The sequence below is a fragment of the Nicotiana sylvestris genome, chromosome 10, assembly GCF_000393655.2.
Source record: "Nicotiana sylvestris chromosome 10, ASM39365v2, whole genome shotgun sequence".
NCBI lineage: Eukaryota > Viridiplantae > Streptophyta > Magnoliopsida > Solanales > Solanaceae > Nicotiana > Nicotiana sylvestris.
The window spans coordinates 139,030,816-139,055,433 of record NC_091066.1 but is presented as its reverse complement, the minus strand read 5'-3'; the positions used below and the strand labels follow the sequence as shown (position 1 = coordinate 139,055,433).

General features: G+C 42.1%; 1 protein-coding gene across 1 annotated transcript; it reads left to right on the top strand.

Moving 5' to 3' along the window:
* Positions 1 to 4,051: 4,051 nt before the first annotated feature.
* Positions 4,052 to 5,673, top strand: LOC138880030 (uncharacterized). The gene is made up of 3 exons (XM_070159682.1): positions 4,052 to 4,590; positions 4,941 to 5,424; positions 5,476 to 5,673. Exons 1-3 carry the CDS (start codon positions 4,052 to 4,054, stop codon positions 5,671 to 5,673), a joined length of 1,221 nt encoding a protein of 406 aa, XP_070015783.1.
* Positions 5,674 to 24,618: the final 18,945 nt, after the last annotated feature.

Genomic DNA, 24,618 nt, shown 5'->3' with positions numbered 1-24,618 from the left:
TCCCTTTTTAAAACAAGTAAAACAGGCAATTTAATAGGTAAATAACAAGTAGAAATCCGCCCCTCGGGCACAGTATCAATCGCTCAGAACAGTATCAGCCCCTCGGGCTCACTCTCATTACAGTATCAGCCCCTCGGGCTCAGTATCAATCACTCAGAACAGTATCAGCCCCTCGGGCTCACTCTCAGATCATAATGGGCGCGCTCACTGTGGGTATGCAGACTCCGAAGGGGGCCCTTACGGCCCAAACGCTATGTCAAGCCACCTCGTGGCATCATCACTCGACACTCGGCCTCACATCACTCGGAACTTGGCCTCACATCACTCAACATATCCTTATATATGGCCCTCGGCCTCACTCAGTCCGAAAATCATCACAAGCCCCTCGGACATTAGTAAAACAGTAGTTCTCAGCCCAAAGTATCATCTAGAAATATCATATAAGTTTTCAAATTTGAGTAAAAGTGGCTGAGTTTGTAAAACAGTAGACATCAACAGGACTGAGTTCAAATAATAAGTCAAAGAAGTGAGGAAATAGTGATAAAAATTCCCGAAGGGTTCAAATAGTTGGCACGAAGCCCAAATATGGCAATCAGCTCAAATCGTGATGGTAACAAATAAATTTCGGTCAAATACGCGATGAAATCATCAATCGGGACGGACCAAGTCACAATCCCCAGTAGTAAAAGACCCCACGCTCATCATCCAGCACGTGTCTCACCTCAATATAGCACTATGATGTGCAATCCGGGGTTTCAAACCCTCAGGACATCATTTACAACCATTACTCACCTCGAACCGGCTAATTCTCTAGCTCGCGACGCCTTTGCCCTCGAATTGGCCTCCACGCGCGTCGAATCTATCCAAAATCAGAACAAATACGTCACAATATGCAAAGGGAACAAAGCCCAAGCGAAAACATTCGAAAAATATCAAAAATCCCGGAATTAGCAAAACCCGAGCCCCGGGCCCACGTCTCGAAATCGGGTAAAATTTACATTTTCGGAATCCTCATACCCTCACGAGTCTACCTATACCAAAATTATCCAATTCTGATACCATTTGGTCGCTCAAATCATCATTTTATATTTTTGAAAGGTTTCCCAATTTTCTTCCAAATTCCATCCCAAATCATGAATTCAATGATAGATTCATGTACTCTAGCCAAATCTGAGTTAGAATCACTTACCCCGATGAATTTCTTGAAAAGCCTTCGAAACTTCGCCAAAATACGAGCTCTCTAGGTCAAAATATTAAACAAAATCAAAAACCTCATATTTATAGAGTACCCCTCAGATCTCAGCCTCCGCGGTCCGCACAGAACCACCGCGGTCCGCGCAAAAGCACCGTGGTCCGCACAAAACCACCGCGGCCCGCACAAAGCTACCGCGGCCGCACTTCATTTTGTGCGGTCCGCGCCGCACATACCGCGGCCGCACTCCTTTTTGTGCAATCCGCGAGGGTGAGTTCCGAGGCCTGCAACCCTTCTAGACCTGCTACAGCTATGATTTTTGGCCTAAAACATCTCGGAACCTACCCGGAACTCCCGGAACTTCAAACCAATTTTATCAACACATCCCATGACATGGTTCAAACTTGTTCAAAACCTCGGGACGCTCACAACAACATCAAATCACCAATTTAACAGGGGATTCAAGCCTAAGAACTCCAAGAACTCTTAAATTATGCTTTCGATCGAAAAGTCTATCAAATCTCGTCTGAATGACTTAAAATTTTGCACACACATCTCAAATGACACAACGAAGCTACTGTCACTCTCGGAATTCCATTCCGACTCCTATATCAAAATCTCGCCTATCAACCGGAACCGCCAAAATATCAACTTCGTCAATTTAAGCCTAAATCTTCTCTACAACTCCAAAACCCATTCTGATCGCGCTCCTAAGTCACAAATCACCTCCCGAAGCTATCTGAACCATCGGAACTCACTTCCAAGCCTTCTAACACATAAGTCAACATCCGGTTGACTTTTCCAACTTAAGCCTTCTTAAAAGAGACTAAGTGTCTCATTTCTGACCAAATCCTCTCCGAACTCAAACTAATCAACCCGATCACAAAAAAACACGAATAACGAAGCGTAAAGAAGCTAAAATAGGGGAAAACAGAGCGGTAACTCATGAGACGACTGGCCGGGTCGTCACAAACTCTAATTTTTATGGCTATTGTTAGGTACTAGCCACGAAATTTAGATTTGTAGCTGAGATTTCGTAGCTATAAATGTGTTATGTTGGAGTGTGGTATTTTTATATTTCCAAAGACAACGTATTTACTTCTGGTATATGTACATCTTTCATACTTAACTTTATAAAATATCAGGATATATTTTATCTTCTTATTTTTATCATCTCAAACTTTAATTACTTTTAAATTTTGATAATTCTTTTATCAGGTTAAATTTGATTAGATAATTTTCGATACAACTTTCATGTTAAAGTATACGCTGACTTTTCTATTGGATTTTCACCAATTCCCTCGATATTTTCAAAGAATTTATCATAATGCATTAATTATTTAGAATCTTTACATTTTCCCTCGTTTCCTTTCCTTTAAATTTTCTTCCGTAGAGTTCTAGATGTTGTTTGAACATGTTTCACGACTTTTAAATATATTTACGGTTTTGTCAATTTCACTTTTTCATTTGTTCTGTTAATTAAGTTACCCAATGATCTAAAATTGGATTAGAAGAATGAAGATGGCATAATCTTTCTTTAAAAAAACTAAACATCAAAGAAAATGTAATCTCTTACCTAAAGTTTAGTTTGAAGTTTTGGTTCCAATTAATATCTCTGCCCAGAAAAAGTCACAAAAAAAAGAGCAAGAATGTATTGGGAAAAATTAAGTTCATATATGGAATTGATTGTAAGATGCCACGTCATGACATGTGGACTGGTCAAAGGATGATGGTTGGCAAAGAATAATCAAAGAGGCATGGGCAGATATTCAGGAAAAACAAGAAAGATAGATGCTCGAACCTCTTTATGATTGAAGAGAATGAATCTGATAGCAAAAAAGGTATAGCTATGTATTGTCAGGCATAAAATACGGAAAACGTTAGGGAATCTGTATTGAATCAAATATGATTACCAATTATAACGTTATATTAAATGTCATTAATTGTCAATAATGGTTCTATTATGGTAGAAACAAAACGTATTACCTAGAGATAGCTATAAAAGGAGAAGACTGATCATTTATAAGGGAACGAAATATCATTGGAATATATTGATTCACTTTGCTTTATATTCAGCTATTATTTATCGATTATTCCTATTTCTATTTGGTTATCAATAGCCCGAGTTCTTCTAAAATAAGTTTTGGCCGAAATCCCGATTTTTGGTTAAACAAATTAGTTCTGTTATCGGGAATCTCATAATTGTTTGCTTTCTAAGTCAATTCTTTCATCAAAAAACTTACCATGTCGAATGTCAACGACAATAACCAACACAATTTACCACTCCAAGATCCTCAACATCAAGTGAATGATGCGGATGACAGGACCCCACTCCCTCACCGCGTGATTCGCAACGACAGTCACGAGAGAGAACTCCAGATGGCTCTGAAGCAAATAACGGGGTTGCGAACCAACACAGATCTGAGGCAATTCAAAATGGCAGAGTTGCGAACGAACAAGCACTCGATGATGCTCTGAAGAATCTAATTGCTCAACAAGTCAGTAATGCTCTCCGGGCTTTTACTAGCTAGTTGTCAGTTGCGCCACCAACACCAACTCCGAATCACAATACTTTCAAAAACCCACGTTCTGGGCTCGTTAATTCAGGCACTGGTGGAACTCTCAGCGAGTCTCGTGATGGCGAACCAGGTAACATAGTTAATTCTGATTTACAAAACTTAGTTCTAACCTTGCAGAAGCAGCTCAAGGAGCAAAGCGATCGCATAGAGCAAATACCACGAGTACCATCTGTAATCAAAGGAATAGACATAGATAAATATTCACAACAACCATGGAAGCCCAGTGTTGCTCCTATGCCGATTCCGAAGAAGTTCAAAATGCCCGATATTCCAAAATATGATGGCACAACTGATCCACGTGTCTGCACTCACAACTGGTGTGAAAGGCAACGATTTAACCATACAAGAAATTGAATCATTTTTGGTCAAGAAATTCGGTGAAACACTCGCCAAGGGAGCATTAACATGGTATTCTCTCTTACCCGAAAATTCTATAAATTCTTTTGCTGAGCTTGCAGATTCATTCATCAAAGCGCATTTGGGAGCTCAAAAGGTCGAAAAAATAATGGAAAATATTTTCAAAATAAAGCAAGGAGATTCCGAACTGCTTAGAGAGTTCATGGATAGGTTTCAGCGTGAAAGGATGACATTACCACGCGTACCTGATAACTGGGCAGCTATGGATTTTGCTAGTAATTTGAATGAGAAAAGATTAGAAGCCACGAGACGACTCAAGGAAAGTCTGCGTGAATTTCCAGCAACAACCCGGAATGATGTTTACAACAGATACATCACGAAGCTAAGGATAGAAGAAGATACCATCTCCCGATCTCAAAAAGAGGAGAATGTGAGTTTGAGACGTGCAGAAACCGACAAAAGGTCCGGTAAAAATAGATACGAACCATACATGGACCCAACAGAAAAGACTCACGATCAAAGTAGGACAATTCAAGGCATGATCATAGATCGAGAAATAGAGAGTCGGGTTCATCATCGAGGCTTGGGAACGGTCAAAACACACGAGAGACACGAGATGATCATAGAAGCTTGAAGGCAAGATTTGGCGGTTACAATTTTAATGTCAGCACTTCAGAGTTAGTGGAAATATTAAGAAGCATGGGTGATAAGGTGCGATGGCCAAAGAAAATGAGATCAAATCCAAATAAGTGTAATCTTGATCACTGGTGCGAGTTTCACAACGATCATTGTCATAAAACGGCTGATTGTAGATTGCTACACGGAGAAGTTGACCAACTATTAAAGCAAGGGTATTTTACCGAACTATTTAGTGAAAGAGGTAAGCAATCATACATGAAGAACAGGCAGGAGCCCCCTAAACCTCCTTCTCCGAAAAGGACCGTTAATGTTATAAGCGGGGGCAAAGAAATTAATGGCGTGACATATACGGTGGCCAATAAAATTTCTAAAGTTACAGTTACACATGGGAAGCGGGTCCGACATGTTTTGGAGGAAGAAAGTATTACATTTAATGATGCAGATGCGGATGGCGTGTTAACTCCACACAATGATGCACTGGTAATCTCTCTACTTGTACATGATGCTAAGGTGAAACGAGTTTTGATTGATTCAGGCAGTTCCGTGAACATAATTTTGCTAAGAGTATTAAATGAGATGCAAGGTGAAGATAAGCTAGTACCTAAGGCACATACTTTGTCTGGCTTTGACAATTCAAGCGTTGTGACAAAAGGGGAGGTAATACTTACAACATTCGCATAAGGGGTTGTCAAAGATACGAAATTTCAGGTGGTAGAGATGGAAATGGCTTACAATATGATTCTTGGGAGACCGTGGATCCACGAAATGGATGTTGTTCTGTCTACCTTACATCAAGTTATTAAATTTCCATCACCATGGGGAATACGTCAAATCTGTGGGGATCAACAGACATCCAGGAGCATCAACTCTATAACAGATTCAACTACGAAAAATGAAGAAAAGTAGCAATTATAGAATCCAGTTGAGGATACCACGACACAAGCCTCAACTGAATAAGGGCGAGCAGGTGTGGACTCAAGGCCCGATTCCATTCAAGAACTCGAAGAAAATAAAAATATCAAAACAACGGTTGAAGAACTGGAGGCTGTAGAATTATTTACACAATGTCCTGAAAGGAAAGTCTACATTGGGGCCAACTTAAGACACGACATGAAAGGTAAGTTGATTGAATTTTTGAAAACTAACATGGATTGCTTTGCTTGGTCCCATTCAGATATGACAGGAATACCCCCGGAAGTAATGACTTACAAGTTAAATGAAGATCCATCGTATCCACCTATCAAACAAAAGAAGAGAAAGAAGGGGTCTTTCAAAAATCAGGTGATTCAAGATGAGGTTCAAAAACTATTAAAAATTGGGTCTATCCGTGAGGTAAAGTATCCTAATTGGTTAGCCAATACTATAGTAGTACCAAAAAATAATGGCAAATGGCGAGTTTGTGTAGACTACACTGACCTTAACAAAGTTTGTCCTAAAGATTCTTTTCCGTTACTACATATAAGTTCAACTAATTGATGCTACTGCAGGACATGAATTGTTAAGCTTTTTAGATGTGTATTCAGGGTATAATCAGGTCAAAATGGATCCCAAAGATGAAGAAAAAACTTCATTTATAACAGACAGGGGGACTTACTTTTATAAAGTAATGCCCTTTGGCCTCAAAAAATGTTGGTGCCATGTATCAAAGGTTAGTGACCAAAATATTCCAGGAATATTTAGGAAAAACTATGGAAGTCTACATAGATGATATGCTTGTCAAATCTCAACAATCAGGGGATCATATATCGCACTTGTCTGATACATTTCAGATCTTACGAAAATTCAATATGAAGCTAAATCCCGAGAAATGTGCATTTGGCGTTTTATCTGGTAAGATTTTGGGTTTTCTTATTTCTAATCGTGGTATTGAAGTAAATCCCGCACAGATTAAAGCCATTGAAGAAATTCCTGACATGCTTACAAGTAAGAAAGAGGTGCAGAGATTAACGGGAAGAATTGCAGCCTTGGGAAGATTTATTTCCAAGTCATCAGAAAAAAGTTTTAAATTCTTTTTAGTTCTTAAAAAGCAAGATCAGTTCGAATGGTCCGAGGAATGTCAACAAGCACTCAAAAACCTGAAGGCATACTTGTCAAATCCACCGTTGCTTGCAAAACCAAAGGATAGGGTAAGGTTTTTTATCTATCTAGCTATTTCAGAAGTAACGGTGAGTGTTGTTTTAGTTCGTGAAAACCAAGGTAAACAGTCTCCAATCTATTATGTTAGCAAATCATTATTAGATGCGGAGACATGGTATCCTCATCTAGAAAAACTTGCACTTGCATTAATCATGGCATCTAGAAAGCTATGGCCTTATTTTCAAGGCCATCCTATTTCTATAGTAACTGTTTATCCATTGCGTAGTATATTACATAAACATGAGTTATCAGGTAGGTTAGCTAAGTGTGCCATAGAATTGAGTGAATACGACATCATATATCAACCTAGAACCGCAATAAAATTTCAGGTGTTAGCAGATTTTTTGGCTAATTTTAGCCAAGGGATACGACTAGAAGCTGAAAAAGAACTACAAGTGTTCAACGGGTCTAATCCAGGAACTTGGACCTTATTTACTGATGGCTCATCAAATGTGAAGGGGGCTGGTTTAGGAATTGTTTTGGTACCACCTACGGGTGAAACCATTCGACAAGCCATAAAATGTCATCCTATAACTAACAATGAGGCAGAGTATGAAGCTGTGATTGCAGGTTTAGAACTAGCACGTGAACTTGGCACTAATCAGATCGTAATCAAAAGTGATTCGCAACTCGTAGTTAATAAAATGCTGGGGACTTATACAGCCAGGGAAGCACAAATGCAGTAGTACTTAGAGAAGGCACGTGATTTGATTAGGCAATTCCAAACCTGGAAAGTTGCGCAGATACCAAGAGAGGAAAATGTCGAGGCAGATGCCCTATCCAATCTCGCATCTGTGGCAGACGTGACGAGTAATGAAAATGCTTCTGTAATTCATTTGTTTTATTCAGTACTCGATCCAGAAAAAAATGAGGTAAATTTCAAGAACTTAACCTGGGATTGGAGGAACGATATTCTCACTTTTTTGCAGTATGGGACCGTGCCTGAAGACAAGAAAAAGGCTCACGCGCTTCGTAAAAAGGCTACTCGGTAATGTTTAAAGCAAGGCAATCATTATCTAAAAATGTTCGAAGGTGTGACGACCCAAGGGGCATCACCGTAATTCTTCCTTGTTCCGTGCTCACGAGGCCTTGAAAACCTCGCTTTTATTTGCCTTGATTTGCATGCGCAATTTGGGCGCGTAGCCGGAAAGTTTTTATGTTAGAATATGCGGATTTTGTAAAACAATTGACGAATTTTGGTATTAATATGCATAATGTTGACTTCGGTCAACATTTTGGGTAAACGGACTCGGACCTGTGATTCGACGGTCCCGGAGGGTCCGTAGGAAAATATGGGACTTGGGCGTGTGCCCGGAATCAAATTCCGAGGTCCCAAGCCCGAGAAATGAATTTTTGAAAGAAATTATTTTCTGAAATTTGATATGAAAATTTGAAATGAAAAGGAGTTAGAAAATATAGGTATCGGGCTCGTATTTTGGTTCCGACGCCCGGTACAAGTCTTAAATATGTGTTAAGCACTATCTGTAAAGTTTGGCTAAAAACGGACGTCATATGACGTGTTTCGGACTAAAAATGGAGAATTTGAGTTATGAAAGTTGAAGAAAGAAAATCATGTGTTTGAGGCTTGATCCTATGTATATGATGTTATTTTGGCGATTTGATCGCACGAGTAAGTCCGTAAGATATTTTTAAGGTTGTGTGCATGTTTGGTTTGGAGCCCCGAGGGCTCGGGTGAGTTTTGAATGGGGCCCGGGAGGTCTTGGACTTAAGAAAATGCAGGTTCAGGTGTTGCAGACACCAGCGTGGCCGCGGTCATTTCCGCGCGGTCCGCGCTGGAGCCACGCGGCCGGGATGCATTTTTGTGCGGTCCGCGTGGCTGATTCTGAGGGCTAGGGTTTTAGGTTAACCAGCGCGGCCGCGCACCAAAACAGTGCGGTCCGCGCTGGAAGGGTTCAAAGAAGCCCCAATTTTTCTCCCACTCGGTGCGGCCGCAACACATTTTTGTGTGGTCCGCGCCATGTCCTCAGAAAGGTATACAAGTTCGGAAAACCTCAGTCATTTTTCACTTTTCAAAAACCCAAAACCTAAGAGGCGATTTTCCCAACAACTTTTCTTCCCCAAAACGATTGGTAAGTGATTTCTAACTTAATTTATTTATTCCTTAACATCTTTTAACATAATTTCAACTTCAAATCAAAGATTTTCATGGGGAAAATTGGGTGTTTTGGGTAGAACCTAGGTTTTCTACAAATTGAGAAGTTGGACCTCAATTTGGGGTCCGATTTAAAAACAAATCATATATTTGGATTCATGGGGGAATGAGTAACCGGGTTTTGATCCGAACCTCGAGTTTCGACCACGTGGGTCCAGGGGTTTTTTTGACCTTTTTGGGAAAAACCTTGAAAAAATCTATTTTCATGCATTGGGGATGATTCATTTAGTAATTATTAATATGATTAAGTAACTTATGACTAGATTCGAGCGGATTGGTGGTGGAATCAAGAGGTAAAGCTATACTAGAAGCGTGAGTTGAGCTTGGAGCATTCGAGGTAAGTGTTTGTTCTAACTTTGACTTGAGGGAATAGGATTAGGATGATATTTGCTACTTGCTAATGTGGAGTACGGTGTATAGGCATGATGACGGTTATCTATGCACCGGAGTCTAGCATGACCGTGAGTCTTGATTGCTTTTAATTCGAATAATGTGACACAAGCTCCTTGTTTATTTGATGAGTTTCATATAATGTTGAACGGTTGAGGTAAAATTGTGATTGGTGTACTTTTGGAGCGTTAGCTCGAACATGAATGTGTTAGTTGAGGAAGAATGGATTTAAAAAGGAGAATGTGTTGTGAATACTCCCTTGCCGGGATGTGTAGACTGATATATATATTCTCCCTTGTCGGGATATTTTGGGTTGTTAGTTGTACCCTTGCCGGGTTAAAGGTATTGAGTTGTTATTCTCCCCTGAATGGGTCTACTATATGAAGTCAGATATTATGAACTATATTATGGGATAGTGTGGCACGCCGTCCACTTATATATGATATTATGGGATCGTGTGGCACGTCGTCCACTTATATATGATATTATGGGATCGTGTGGCACGTCGTCCACTTATATATTTATGGGATCGTGTGGCACGCCGTCCACTTATATATGATATTATGGGATTGTGTGGCACGTCGTCCACTTATATATGATATTATGGGATCGTGTGGCACGTCGTCCACTTATATATTTATGGGATCGTGTGGCACGCCGTCCACTTATATATGATATTATGGGATTGTGTGGCACGCCGTCCACTTATATATGATATTATGGGATCGTGTGGCACGTCGTCCACTTATATATGATATTATGGGATCGTGTGGCACGCCGTCCACTTATATATGATATTATGGGATCGTGTGGCACGTCGTCCACTTATATATATATATATATATATATATATATATACGCCGTCCACTTATATATATATATATATATATATATCATGGGAACCGGAGTCTCTTCTGCTTATTTCCGATATTTCATTTTTACCTATTACTCCCCGATAGCATGTCCCCTCCTAGATTTACTTTGTATTATCTTCTTATTGTTTTTTTTCTTGCACTTGTATATATATCTGTGCAGGTTAATTATGGTAGGTCATGTTTAGCCTGGTCACTACTTCATCGGGGTTAGGTCAGGCACTTACTAGCACATGGAGTCGGTTGTGCTGATGCTACACTCTGTGCATTTTTGTGCACAGATCAGGGAGCAGCTTACAGACCACAGTAGTAGGACTTCTGGGAGCTATCTTCAGTCCAGGGACTCTTGAGGTAGCCTAGCTAGCGCTCGCTAGCCGAAGTCCCTTTCCATGTTTTTCGTTTGTTCATCTTGTATCAGACAAACATGATGTATTTCCTTTCAGACATTGTTTGTAGTATTTTGTAGTAGTCCGTGAGCTAGTGACAGCAGACCTTGGGTAGTGATGTGTATTAAACTTCCGCACTTTTGGTTTTCAGTTGCTTTAGATTTAAAGTCCTCCGCTTAAATTTTGTCTCGTTTATTATATTGTTTGAAAGAAAGCAGGAAAGGTGTTTTAAATATTTGGCTTGCCTAGCTCCGATAGTAGGCACCATCACGACACCCGATGGTGGGAAATTTGGGTCGTGACAAGTTGGTATCAGAGCACTAGGTTACTTAGGTCTCACAACTCACGGAAAAGCTCAGTAGAGTCTGAGGGATCGGTACGGAGACGTCTGTATTTATCCCGCAGAGGCTACTGAGTTAGGAAAACTTCACTTTGTTCATTCTTGTCGTGCGATTCTGTTTCTCAAGTACTGATTGTCTTTCCACTCTGTTCTTTCGCAGATGGCGAGGACACGTGCTTCCTCTTCTACCGCGCAACAGCCTGAGCCCCCAGCAGCAGCCCCTATTAGCGGCAGAGGGCGAGGCCTTGGCCGGGGCAGAGCTCAGCCCCGAGCAGCATTTCCAGCGACGGAGCCTCAGGTCGATTTTGAGTAGGAGGTTCCGGCCCCAACTGTTCCAGTGGGCCCAGCTCAGGTCCCAGAGGGTTTTATAGCCACTCCAGTGCTTCAGGACGCTTTGGTCCGACTGGTAGGCTTTATGGAGGGCATTTCTAGAGCGGGTTTGCTTCCCGTAGCTCCAGCCATATCTCAGGCTAGGGGAGGAATTCAGACTCCCGATACTCGTACTCTAGAGCCGGTAGCTCCTCAGGCTCAGGTTCCAGCAGTTCAGCCAGCTGTGGCAGCCCAGCCAGGTATTGCGGCTCAGTCCAGCGATGGTGTGTCTATGTCCGCGGATGCTTTGTGGAGGCTTGATCGTTTCACAAAGCTCTTCACAACCACATATAGTGGCACCCCCTCAGAGGATGCTCAGGATTTCATATTCAGCTGTCATGAGGTTCTACGGACTATGGGCATTGTAGAGACCAATGGGGTCGACTTCGCCACTTTTCGCCTGGCAGGATCCGCCAAGACTTGGTGGAGGGATTTCTGTTTAGCCAGGCCAGCAGGGTCGCCATCATTGACCTGGGATCAGTTTTCAGAGTTATTTCTGGAGAAGTTTCTTCCAGTTACTCAGCGAGATGCTCTTCGCAGGCAGTTTGAGCGTCTCCAGTAGGGTCCTATGACGGTCACCCAGTATGAGACCCGGTTCATTGATCTTGCTCGTCATGCCATTGTGATACTCCCCACCGATAGAGAGAGGGTGCGGAGGTTTATTGATGGGTTGGCCCAGCCGATCCGTGTTCAGATGGCCATGAGTGCCGGTAGTGAGATTTCATTTCAGGAGGCGGCAGATGGTGCCCGCCGGATAGAGATGGCACTTGCTCAGGGAGGTGGTCATGGGTCTGATAAGAGGCCCCGTCATTCGGGTAGATTCAGTGGTACCTCGTCTAGAGGTAGGGATTCTTATGGTAGAGGCCATCCTTCGAGGCCCTTTCAGTCAGCTCTCCAGGCTTCTCATGGTACACCAGGTGGTCGTGGTTCTCAGCCGCAGTATTCTGACCAGCAGCTCTTCAGTTCACCATCAGCACCTATCAGTGCACCACCACTTCGTTATTCTCAGCAGCCGAGGGCTTGTTATACTTGCGGCGATGTGAGTCACATTGCCAGATATTGCCCTCGAGCTTCCAGTAGCTCGTAGCAGCAGGGTCCTCGCCCGATGATCCAGGCACCAGTTGCCCCACAGCCTGCCCAGCCAGCTAGAGGCGGGGGTAGAGGACATAGAGGTGGAGGTAGAGGTCTTAGAGGTGGAGCTCAGACCGCTAGAGGTAGGGGTCAACCAGTAGCAGATCGTCCCAGGGATATGATTCAGGAAGGTGGGGCCCAGCCCCATTGTTATGCTTTGCCAGCCAAGCCAGAAGCTGAGTCATCAGATGGTGTGATTACAGGTATTATTCTGGTCTGTGATAGGGATGCTTTTGTGCTATTTGATCCCGGATCTACGTATTCATATGTGTCGTCCTATTTTGCACCCTATTTGGTTATGCCTAGTGACTCTTTGAGTATTCCTGTTTATATGTCAACACCGGTGGGTGATTCTATTGTGGTCGACCAAGTTCATCGTTCTTGTATCGTAGTGTTTGGGGGTCTTGACACCCGTGTTGATTTGTTGCTTTTGGACATGGTCGACTTTGATGTTATATTGGGGATGGATTGGTTATCCCCGTACCATGCTATCTTGGATTGCCATGCCAAGACCGTGACATTAGCCTTACCGAATTTACCCCGTTTAGAGTGGAGAGGGACTTCTGGTCATTGTACCCGCAGTGTTATCTCGTATGTGAAAGCTCGGCGTATGGTCGAGAAGGGATGTTTGGACTACTTGGCGTATGTTCGTGATTCTAGCGCGGAGGCCCCTTCTATTGATTCTGTGCCCGTTGTTCAGGAGTTTCCTGAGGTTTTCCCTTCAGACTTGCCGGGTATGCCGCCTGACAGGGATATCGACTTTTGTATTGATTTGGCCCCGGGCACTCAGCCCATTTCTATCCCTCCATATCGTATGGCCCCGCCGGAGTTGAAAGAGTTAAAGGAACAACTACAGGATTTGCTTGAGAAAGGTTTCATTAGACCCAGTGTTTCGCCTTGGGGTGCGCCGGTGTTGTTTGTTAAGAAAAAGGATGGTTCGATGAGAATGTGCATCGATTACCGGCAATTGAACAAGGTTACAATTAAGAATAAGTATCCACTGCCGAGGATCGACGATTTATTCGACCAGCTTCAGGGTGCGAGGGTGTTTTCAAAGATAGATTTGAGATCTGGCTACCACCAGCTGAGGATTAGGGCGTCTGATGTCCCTAAGACAGCATTTCGCACTCGGTATGGGCACTATGAGTTTTTGGTCATGTCATTTGGATTGACTAATGCCCCAGCAGCGTTCATGGAGTTGATGAACCGAGTGTTCAGACCTTATTTGGACTTGTTCGTGATAGTCTTCATTGACGATATTCTTATATACTCCCGCAGTCAGGAGGAGCATGAGCAGCACCTCAGAGTGGTCCTTCAGACCCTAAAGGATAGTCAGTTGTATGCTAAGTTCTCAAAGTGCGAGTTTTGGTTGAGTTCGGTCGCATTCCTGGGTCATGTCGTATCAGCAGCAGGTATTCAGGTAGACCCGAAGAAGATAGAGGTAGTCAAGAACTGGCCTCGACCAGCTTCAGCTACGGATATTCGGAGTTTCCTGGGGTTAGCAGGTTACTACCGTCGGTTTGTGGAGGGGTTTTCATCCATTGCAGCCCCTAGATTGACCCAGAAGGGTGTCCAGTTCAGGTGGTCGGACGAGTGTGAGGCGAGCTTTCAGAAGCTCAAGATGGCTCTGACTACGGCACCCGTATTGGTTTTGCCCACAGGTTCAGGGCCATATACGATCTATTGTGATGCGTCTCGTATTGGGCTTGGTGCAGTGTTGATGCAGGAAGGCAAAGTCATTGCTTATGCTTCGAGGCAGTTGAAGATCCACGAGAAGAATTATCCGGTTCATGATCTCGAGTTGGCAGCCATTGTTCATGCCTTGAAGATCTGGAGGCATTACTTATATGGCGTGACGTGTGAGGTTTACACTGATCACAAGAGTCTTCAGTATCTGTTCAAGCAGAAAGAGTTGAATTTGAGGCAGAGGAGGTGGTTAGAGTTGCTAAAAGATTATGATGTTACTATCTTATACCACCCGGGGAAGGCCAATATGGTGGCCGATGCATTGAGCAGGAAGTCCGCCAGCATGGGTAGTCTTGCTTATATTCCAGTCAGCCAGAGATCGCTTGCTTTGGATGTTCAGGCCTTGGCCAATCATCTTGTGAGGTTGGATATTTCTGAGCCTAGCAGAGTGTTAGCTTGCACGGATGCTCGTTCCTCACTATTAGAGCGTATCCGTGAGCGGCAGTTTGAGGATCCCCATTTGTGTGTCTTGAGAGATACGGTGCAGCGTGGAGGTGCCAAGAAAGTAACCTTAGATGATGATGGTGTATTGAGATGCAGGGGCGAGTTTGTGTGCCCAATGTTGATGGGATTCAAGAATTGATCTTAGCGGAGGCCCACAATTCTCGGTATTCTATTCACCCGGGCGCCGCGAAGATGTATCAGGATCTGAGGTAGCACTATTGGTAGCGTAAGATGAAGAAAGACATCGTTGTGCATGTGGCTCAGTTTTTGAATTGTCAGCAGGTTAAGTACGAGCATCAAAGACCTGGTGGTCTATTTCAGAGGATTGCACTTCCCGAGTGGAAGTGGGAGAGGATTACGATGGATTTCGTTACTGGACTTCCGATGACTCGGAAAAAGTTTGATGCAGTTTGGGTCATTGTTGATAGGCTGACCAAGTCAGCGCATTTTGTTCCTGTTGCAGCCACCTATTCGTCCGAAAGGTTAGCCGAGATTTATATCAGGGAGATTGTTCGCCTTCATGGGGTGCCGCTATCTATCATTTCGGATCGGGGTACGCAGTTTACCTCGCATTTTTGGAGAGCGGTTCAGCAAGAGTTGGGCACCTAGGTTGAGTTGAGTATAGCATTTCATCCCCAAACGGACGGTCAGTCCGAGAGGACTATTCAGATTTTTGAGGACATGCTCCGAGCCTGTGTCATTGATTTTGGAGGCTCGTGGGACCAGTTTCTGCCTTTAGCAGAGTTCGCCTACAACAACAGCTACCAGTCCAGCATTCAGATGGCTCCGTATGAGGCGTTGTATGGTAGGTGATGTCGGTCTCCAGTTGGATAGTTTGAGCCGGGAGAGGCTCGATTATTGGGTACGGATCTGGTTCAGGAAGCCTTAGACAAGGTCAGGATTATTCAGGATAGACTTCGTACAGCTCAGTCCAGACAGAAGAGTTATGTAGACCGCAAGGTCAGAGATGTTGCTTTCATGGTTGGTGAGCGGGTATTGCTCCGTGTATCGCCTATGAAGGGCGTGATGAGATTTGGGAAGAAGGGCAAGCTCAGCCCTAGGTTCATCGGTCCATTTGAGATTCTTGATCGTGTGGGAGAGGTGGCTTATAGACTTGCCTTGCCACCTAGCTTGTCAGTTGTGCATCCTGTGTTTCATGTATCTATGCTCCGGAAGTATCGCGGAGATCCATCGCACGTGTTAGATTTCAGCACTGTCCAATTGGACAAGGATCTGTCATATGAGGAGGAGCTGGTGGCTATTCTAGACCGGCAGGTTCGACAGTTGAGGTCGAAGAGTTTTCCTTCGGTGCGTGTTCAGTGGAGAGGTCAGCCTCCTGAGGCATCGACCTGGCAGTCCGAGTCCGATATGCGGAGCCGTTATCCTCATTTATTTCCCGACTCAGGTACTTCTTTCTTTTGTCCGTTCGAGGACGAACGGTTGTTTTAGAGGTGGAGAATGTGACGACCCAAGGGGTCATCACCGTAATTCTTCCTTGTTCTGTGCTCCCGAGGCCTTGAAAGTCTCGCTTTTAGTCGCCTCGATTTGCATGCGCAGTTCGGGCGCGTAGCCGGAAAGTTTTTATGTTAGAATATGCGGATTTTGTGAAAAATTTGATGAATTTTGGTATTAATATGCATAATGTTGACTTCGGTCAATATTTTGGGTAAACGGACCCGGACCTGTGATTCGACGGTCCCGGAGGGTCCGTAGAAAAATATGGGACTTGGGCGTGTGCCCGGAATCAAATTCTGAGGTCCCAAGCCCGAGAAATGAATTTTTGAAAGAAATTGTTTTTCTGAAATTTGATATGAAAATTTGAAATGAAAAGGAGTTAGAAAATATAGGTATCGGGCTCGTATTTTGGTTCCGACGCCCGGTACAAGTCTTAAATATGTGTTAAGCACTATCTGTAAAGTTTGGCTAAAAACGGACGTCATATGACGTGTTTCGGACTAAAAATGGAGAATTTGAGTTATGAAAGTTGAAGAAAGAAAATCATGTGTTTGAGGCTTGATCCTATGTATATGATGTTATTTTGGCGATTTGATCGCACGAGTAAGTCCGTAAGATGTTTTTAAGGTTGTGTGCATGTTTGGTTTGGAGCCCCGAGGGCTCGGGTGAGTTTTGAATGGGGCCCGGGAGGTCTTGGACTTAAGAAAATGCAGGTTCAGGTGTTGCAGACACCAGCGCGGCCGCGGTCATTTCCGTGCAGTCCGCGCTGGAGCCGCGCGTCCGCGATGCATTTTTGTGCGGTTCGCGTGGCTGAGTCTGAGGGCTAGGGTTTCAGGTTAACCAGCGCGGCCGCGCACCAAAACAGTGCGGTCCGTGCTGGAAGGGTTCAGAGAAGCCCCAATTTTTCTCCCACTCGGCGCGGCCGTAACACATTTTTGTGCGGTCCGCGCCATGTCCTCAGAAAGGTATACAAGTTAAGAAAATCTCAGTCATTTTTCACTTTTCAAAAACCCAAAACCTAAGAGGCGATTTTCCCAACAACTTTTCTTCCCCAAAACGATTGGTAAGTGATTTCTAACTTAATTTCTTTATTCCTTAACATCTTTTAACATAATTTCAACTTCAAATCAAAGATTTTCATGGGGAAAATTGGGTGTTTTGGGTAGAACCTAGGTTTTCTACAAATTGAGAAGTTGGACCTCAATTTGGGGTCCGATTTAAAAACAAATCATATATTTGGATTCATGGGGGAATGGGTAACCGGGTTTTGGTCCGAACCTCGAGTTTCGACCACGTGGGTCCGGGGGTATTTTTGACCTTTTTGGGAAAAACCTTGAAAAATCTATTTTCATGCATTGGGGATGATTCATTTAGTAATTATTAATGTGATTAAGTAACTTATGACTAGATTCGAGCGGATTGGTGGTGGAATCAAGAGGTAAAGCTATACTAGAAGCGTGAGTTGAGTTTGGAGCATTCGAGGTAAGTGTTTGTTCTAACTTTGGCTTGAGGGAATAGGATTAGGATGATATTTGCTACTTGCTAATGTGGAGTACGGTGTATAGGCATGGTGACGGTTATCTATGCACCGGAGTCTAGCATGACCGTGAGTCTTGATTGCTTTTAATTCGAATAATGTGACACAAGCTCCTTGTTTATTTGATGAGTTTCATATAATGTGAACGGTTGAGGTAAAATTGTGATTGGTGTACTTTTGGAGCGTTAGCTCGAACATGAATGTGTTAGTTGAGGAAGAATGGATTTAAAAAGGAGAATGTGTTGTGAATACTCCCTTGTCGGGATGTGTAGATTGATATATATATTCTTCCTTGTCGGAATATTTTGGGTTGTTAGCTGTACCCTTGCCGGGTTAAAGGTATTGAGTTGTTATTCTCCCCTGAAGGGGTCTACTATATGAAGTCAGATATTATGAACTATATTATGGGATCGTGTGGCATGCCGTCCACTTATATATGATATTATGGGATCGTGTGGCACGCCGTCCACTTATATATGATATTATGGGATCGTGTGGCACGCCGTCCACTTATATATGATATTATGGAATCGTGTGGCACGCCGTCCACTTATATATGATATTATGGGATCGTGTGGCACGCCGACCACTTATATATGATATTATGGGATCGTGTGGCACGCCGTCCACTTATATATGATATTATGGGATCGTGTGGCACGCCGTCCACTTATATATATACATATATATATCATGGGAACCGGAGTCTCTTCTGCTTATTTTCGATATTTCATTTTTACCTGTTACTCCCCGATAGCATGTCCCCTCCTAGCTTTACTTTGTATTACCTTGTTATTGTTTTTTTTCTTGCACTTGTATATATATCTGTACAGGTTAATTGTGGTAGGTCCTATTTAGCCTCGTCACTACTTCGCCGGGGTTAGGCCAGGCACTTACCAGCACATGGGGTCGGTTGTGCTGATGCTACACTCTGTGCATTTTTGTGCACAGATCAGGGAGCAGCTTACGGACCACAGCAGTAGGACTTCTGGGAGCTATCTTCAGTCCAGGGACTCTCGAGGTAGCCTAGCTGGCGTTCGCAGGCCGAAGTCCCTTTCCATGTTTTTCGTTTGTTCATCTTGTATCAGACAAACATGATGTATTTCCTTTCAGACATTGTTTGTAGTATTCTGTAGTAGTCCGTGAGCTAGTGACATCAGACTTTGGGTAGTGATGTGTATTAATCTTCCGCACTTTTGGTTTTCAGTTGCTTTAGATTTAAAGTCTTCCGCTTAAATTTTGTCTCGTTTATTATATTGTTTGAAAGAAAGCAAGAAAGGTGTTTTAAATATTTGGCTTGCCTAGCTCCGATAGTAGGCGCCATCACGACACCCGATGGTGGGAAATCCGGGTCGTGACAGAAGGTCCCTTAGCAAGATGCCTCGGGCCTTCTCAAACAGAATATGTAATGAAAGAAATACATGAGGGGCATTGTGGAAATCACGTAGGAGGAAGATCATTAGTAAAAACCATGATTAGAGTAGGCTATTATTGGCCCAAAATGGAAGAAGAAGCAGAAAATTTTGTGGCTAAATGTGATAAGTGTCAAAGACACGGTAACAATATGCATAGACCTGCAGAGTTGCTACATCCGATCATTGCACCATGGCCTTTTATGAAATGGGGGATGGACATTGTGGGTCCGCTACCACAAGCAAAAGGCAAGGTAAACTTTCTGCTAGTACTCACTAATTACTGTACCAAATGGGTGGAAGCACATGCTTTTAAATAGGTACAAGGAAAGGAAGTCAGAGATTTCATTTGGCGAAATATTATATGTCGATTCGGTGTACCAAAGGAAATCGTGTATGATAATGGCCCGCAATTTATAGGCGCACAAATCACAGAATTTTTTCAAAGTTGGCAGATTAAAAGGATTACCTCAACGCCTTACCATCTTGTGGGTAATGGACAAGTTGAATCAACAAATAAAATCATTGTCAACAATTTGAAGAAACGATTGGAAGAATCCAAAGGCAATTGGCCAAAGTTGATGCCTGGTGTTTTATGGGCGTATCGCACAACAGTAAAAACAAGTACGGGTGAAACACCGTTCTCATTGGTATACAGAGTTGAAGCCTTAATTCCAGTTGAGATAGGGGAGATAGGGGAGTTGAAGCCTCATTGGTATACCAATTGCGTATACCATTCTCATTGGTATACGCAATCGACTGAGGAATCCAATGAAGAAGAAATGTGAATAAACCTTGATCTACTTGAAGGAAAAAGGGAAGCTGCATTAATAAGAATGGCAGCACAAAAACAAGTCATGGAACGATATTATAATCGGAAAGCTCGCTTAAAATACTTCAAGATTGGAGACTTCGTACTCAAGAAAGTTTTTCAATCCACGAGAGCCGCTAACGGAGGGAAATTAAGTCCAACTTGGGAAGGACCTTACAAGATTCACGGTATCGCAGGAAAAGGAGCATATGAGCTGGAAGCAATGGATGGCAAGATATTACCTTCATATTGGAATGTCGTTTACCTGAAGAGATACTATTTCTAAGGAGTACCCACGGTCATATATCCTCATTTTAAAATTTTATTTTTGAATTGTTAAAATTTTACTAACGATTTTAGATGATAGGCAAAAAGCTAACCCGTAATAAATGATGAATCACGACCTGCAAGGCACGTGGAAGAATATAAATTCCCCGTCTAGGGTTACAACTACTCTGATAGAAATTCAGACGGGTTAAGCAGTCTTCATCTATAATCGCACCTCCGAGTCCCGTATGTTTTTTCCTTTTCAAGAAATGGACCAAATGAGAGGAGCAATCAAGTGCTCGAGACTTCATACTTCAAAGCTCAAACATTTGGGGGACTATATAAATACATAGACATATATGTAAAGAAGGCAAAGAAGATTGAGATATAATCAAAGTTCAAGTCAAGGTCCGAAAAGTCCACTCATTGAATGAGTCAGTGCAGAGCAAAGATACGAGCCAATAACATAAAGCCAAAGAAAACCTTATCATAGTTAGGTTAAAGGCAATGTATAGAAATGGGTTATAAATAAAAACCTCGTATTTTATTTTCTTTTTTGAAATCTGTTGTACAAAAAACAGTTACGAAAAAGTTATAGAAGTTATTTAAATGCATGTAAGATGTTATTGACAAAGTTCAAATAAAAACTTTATCAAAGTTATTTCAAGAAACATATGTGTTCCTATTTCTCTTGTCGTACATTTGCACCATTATGAAGTTGAGACGTCTTCTTCATTAAGTGTAGAATATAAAAGGGTCCTCTTTTATAAAATTTATGTTTGATTCAAACATTCATGAAATTAAGAAAGCATTTTATGAAATAAAAGTGCAAATTATTTAACAAGTCCTTGAATATAAAGGCAAAAATTAGTAAAACAGAAGCTCAGAATAACTAAGTCAAAATGGAAAACTTCTTAATGTTGAAAAGTCTAGACTAAGTATGAACTTAGTCATTAACTATTGGTCATTTATACAAAACGCCCCAAAAAAATCTGGGGACTTGTTGTTTCCAAAACTAAACCCCCAAATGGGACCGAGGGTTAAAACCACATTCCACCAAAAGAAAAAAAAGGAGTCACATATCATAAACTTGTCACTGAGGAGCTGAAGAAGGATCTAGAGTAGGGTCACCAGCAGCAGAAGGTTCGCGTTGGCTTGAAGGAGTTGGAGCATTGACCATACCCATATCATCTTCAATATGCTCAGGCGTATCAGCCATGGGAGAGGAAAAATCTTGGCCTTGCTGAGTCTTTTCAATAGTTTCTTTTATCTTAGCTAATTCAGCCTCCAAGTTAAAGCCCTCTTGGCTAGCTTCCACAAGGGTATCATGGCGAGTGTTCAATAATGCCCAACTCACTTCAATTGCAGTCTTGTCCTCAAGAATTTCGTAATCTTTTTCCCATTGATCAATCTCGTTTTTAAGTTTTTCATTCTCAACCAAGGAAGAATCATGAGAAGCTTGCAAAGGAGCGAAGAACTTTCTAATAAACTGATCTTATAAGAAGACTTACGGAGATATTCTTGGGTCTGAGTAAGCGTTTGTACAAGTTCACCAGCATAAGCTTATTTCTCACTCAGCAAAGCCTTCCAACGCTCTGTTTTCTTCACTGGCCTTGGAAAGTTGTTCAGAAAAAAATGTTTCAAAAATATTCTTATCCTTATCAGCTTGATTCGAGGAAGCCTTCTTAACTGTCAATTCTGAAGTCAAAACCCTCAATTGCTGCTCTAAGGTGCACTTGTTCTCTTCTAACACTTCCATATAAATTTGAAGTCTTTCATATTGTTCCCTCTAGTTGTCTGCTTCAGTTTGATAATCATGCATTAACTGGTCCGTGTGAGAAACCCTCTTCATCATTTCTGTGCCAATTAGATTGATCTAAAAAAGAAAAAGAGAGGTAAGAACCCTAATAGAAGAAGAGTGTAATAAAGTATAAAAAGGGATACCTTTAAAGATGAATGCACTATGTCATTTATCAAAGTCAAAGAGTTGTGTCTCTCAAGCTTGGATCTCTCAACTGGTCCAATCAGAGGTTTCAACCACACATCAGTCCAACTTGATTTTCTCAAAAGGTTACCATCGGTAGGAACCTTGATGATAACTTGCTTCAAAGTTCCACCTCCACTTGAGGAACCAGCTTCAGTGTAATGAACAGTTGTAAGAGGAACTGGGGAAGCAGTCAAAACAGCTTGGGGCGGAGTAGCAACAGCAGCAGTCACAACTGGTAAAGAAGATACCACAGGAGTAGGAATGGAAAATGAGGCAAGGGGCACTCCCTCGGAAACTAGGCCCAAATTTTCGTCATCAAACCCACGAGCAAATAGCTGATCAACAGAAACACGAGCAGCCGCAGGAGTGTCATCATAAGAGATCACCAAGGTGGCTTCAACAGGCTCGGTTAAAGAAACAGAATGGGGGAGATGTTTCATCATCTGAAATAATGTGTCTTCTAGCTTATGGCCTTTTTATCAAAGAACACCCCGTCTTGTTCCTCTTCTTCTTCTTCAGAATCTTGGTCGACAGAAGCTTTCCTTTTCGATGAAGAACCCAAAATTATTTCTTGGGCTCTTTCCAAAGAAATTCTGGAAGCTACGACGGCCTCAGCACTTATGCCTCGAATGGGAAACCCTGACAAAAAGAAGGGTCAAAGTAATTTCTAAGGAAAGAAGTAAACAGAAATGCAAAAGGTGTAAAAAGAAAAACACTTACCGTGAGTTCTCACTTTCCAACCAAACCGATGAGAAAGGTTTTTCCAGGATCTGCCATCCATTGGAGCAACACTTAACAGCTTTTCTACCCAACCACAAAAATTGGGAATCTCATCAACAATTCCCATGGTAGCTGAAAAAGAAGAGGAAATTAAAATGACAACCATCAAAATTGAGAAAAAGGTATGAGAAAGTTATAAAAAAAAGAAAACTCACGTGCAAAATTCCACTTCTCAGGAAAGGGAACATTCTCTTGACCCACTAAACTAACAGGCGGGGCAGCAACAAACTTGGCATACCAGTCACGGTCCTTATCATCCTCTGGGCTGACCAGAACTCTTTTGCTTCTCGCTACTAAAGTAAAGATTCCTTGACGAAAGAGTTTGGGAGAATAAAGATGGATTAAATGGAAGAAAGTAAAAGGTATGCCAGCCATGTTGGCCAAATGCCTCAAACAAGCAACAGCCCTCCACACGATAGGGCCAATTTGTCTTAAGCAAACATCGAAAAAGCGACAGAATTCGATGATAACAGGGTCAATAGCAAGTTTGAAATTCAACGTGAATGGGTATGTATATACGAACGAAAACCCAGTCAAATAAGAAGTAATTCTTTGGTTTGCATTGGGAATTATAATGGGGAAATCATGACTCCAAAGGCAATCTCTACGAACCACTGAAATCAAACATTCAGTGATCTGAGTCGAGTAAATATCAGCACGGTCTAATGAAGACATAGAAGAAACTTGGTTTCTGATGGACTCTCTATCATTGTAAAAAGATAGTTCATCAGGAACAATTTCATCTACTAAAGGTTCACGTAGAGGTTCAGTAGGTTCTTTATTTCTAGATGAAGATCTTTGAAAAAGAGAACCTCTGGTTCTAGAAGGTGGAGTAGAACTCGTTGAAGGAATAGAAGGACCTCATGAAGATGAATATCCTAAACTACGAAGTCTTCCTCCTCTCCTACTTCTAATAGGAGCAAAAGGAAGGTTATCAACGATGGGGACTCTCCGAGGGTTAGGGTTTGAAGAAGACATAGTAGTACGAGGAAGAAGAAAACGAGAATTGAATATTCTAAACCTTTTGTGAAAAAGACAAAGGTGAAAAGTTATATTTATAGTCAGAAGCAACCGTCAAAGGAAAAAGTGCAATGATGGAAACGTCATGATGAGAACTATCATTTCGTAATTGGTGAAGCCGTAAAAAAGCCTTAAAAGATGCTGAAAAATTGCAGAACCAACCAGGAGATGCCATGTGTCACGGACATTAAATGGAAGTGACAAATGAAGCGTCAGTTTCAGAGAAGAATTAATAGCGGCAAAAATTCCCGCTTTAATGAGATCCACTTCCCAAATATTTTATTGATGAATAAATGACAAGTGGGGGGACTATCTGTATTGGGAAAAATTAAGTTCATATATGGAATTGATTGTAAGATGACACGTCATGACATGTGGATTGGTCAAAGGATGATGGTTGGCAAAGAATAATCAAAGAGTCACGAGTTTCAACAGGCACGGGCAGATATTCAGGAAAAACAAGAAAGATAGATGTTCGAACCTCTTTATGATTGAAGAGAATGAATCTGATAGCAAAAAAGGTATAGATATGTATTGCCAGGCATTAAATACGGAAAACGTTAGGGAATCTGTATTGAATCAAATATGATTACCA

Excerpts from the sequence above, each read along its gene's own strand:
- LOC138880030 (XM_070159682.1), top strand. The coding sequence starts at position 4,052 with ATGGCACAACTGATCCACGTGTCTGCACTCACAACTGGTGTGAAAGGC. Across the intron at positions 4,591-4,940 it reads CGTGCAGAAACCGACAAAAG|ATTGCTACACGGAGAAGTTG; the intron begins GTCCGGTAAAAA and ends GGCTGATTGTAG. Across the intron at positions 5,425-5,475 it reads GCGTTGTGACAAAAGGGGAG|GTGGTAGAGATGGAAATGGC; the intron begins GTAATACTTACA and ends ACGAAATTTCAG.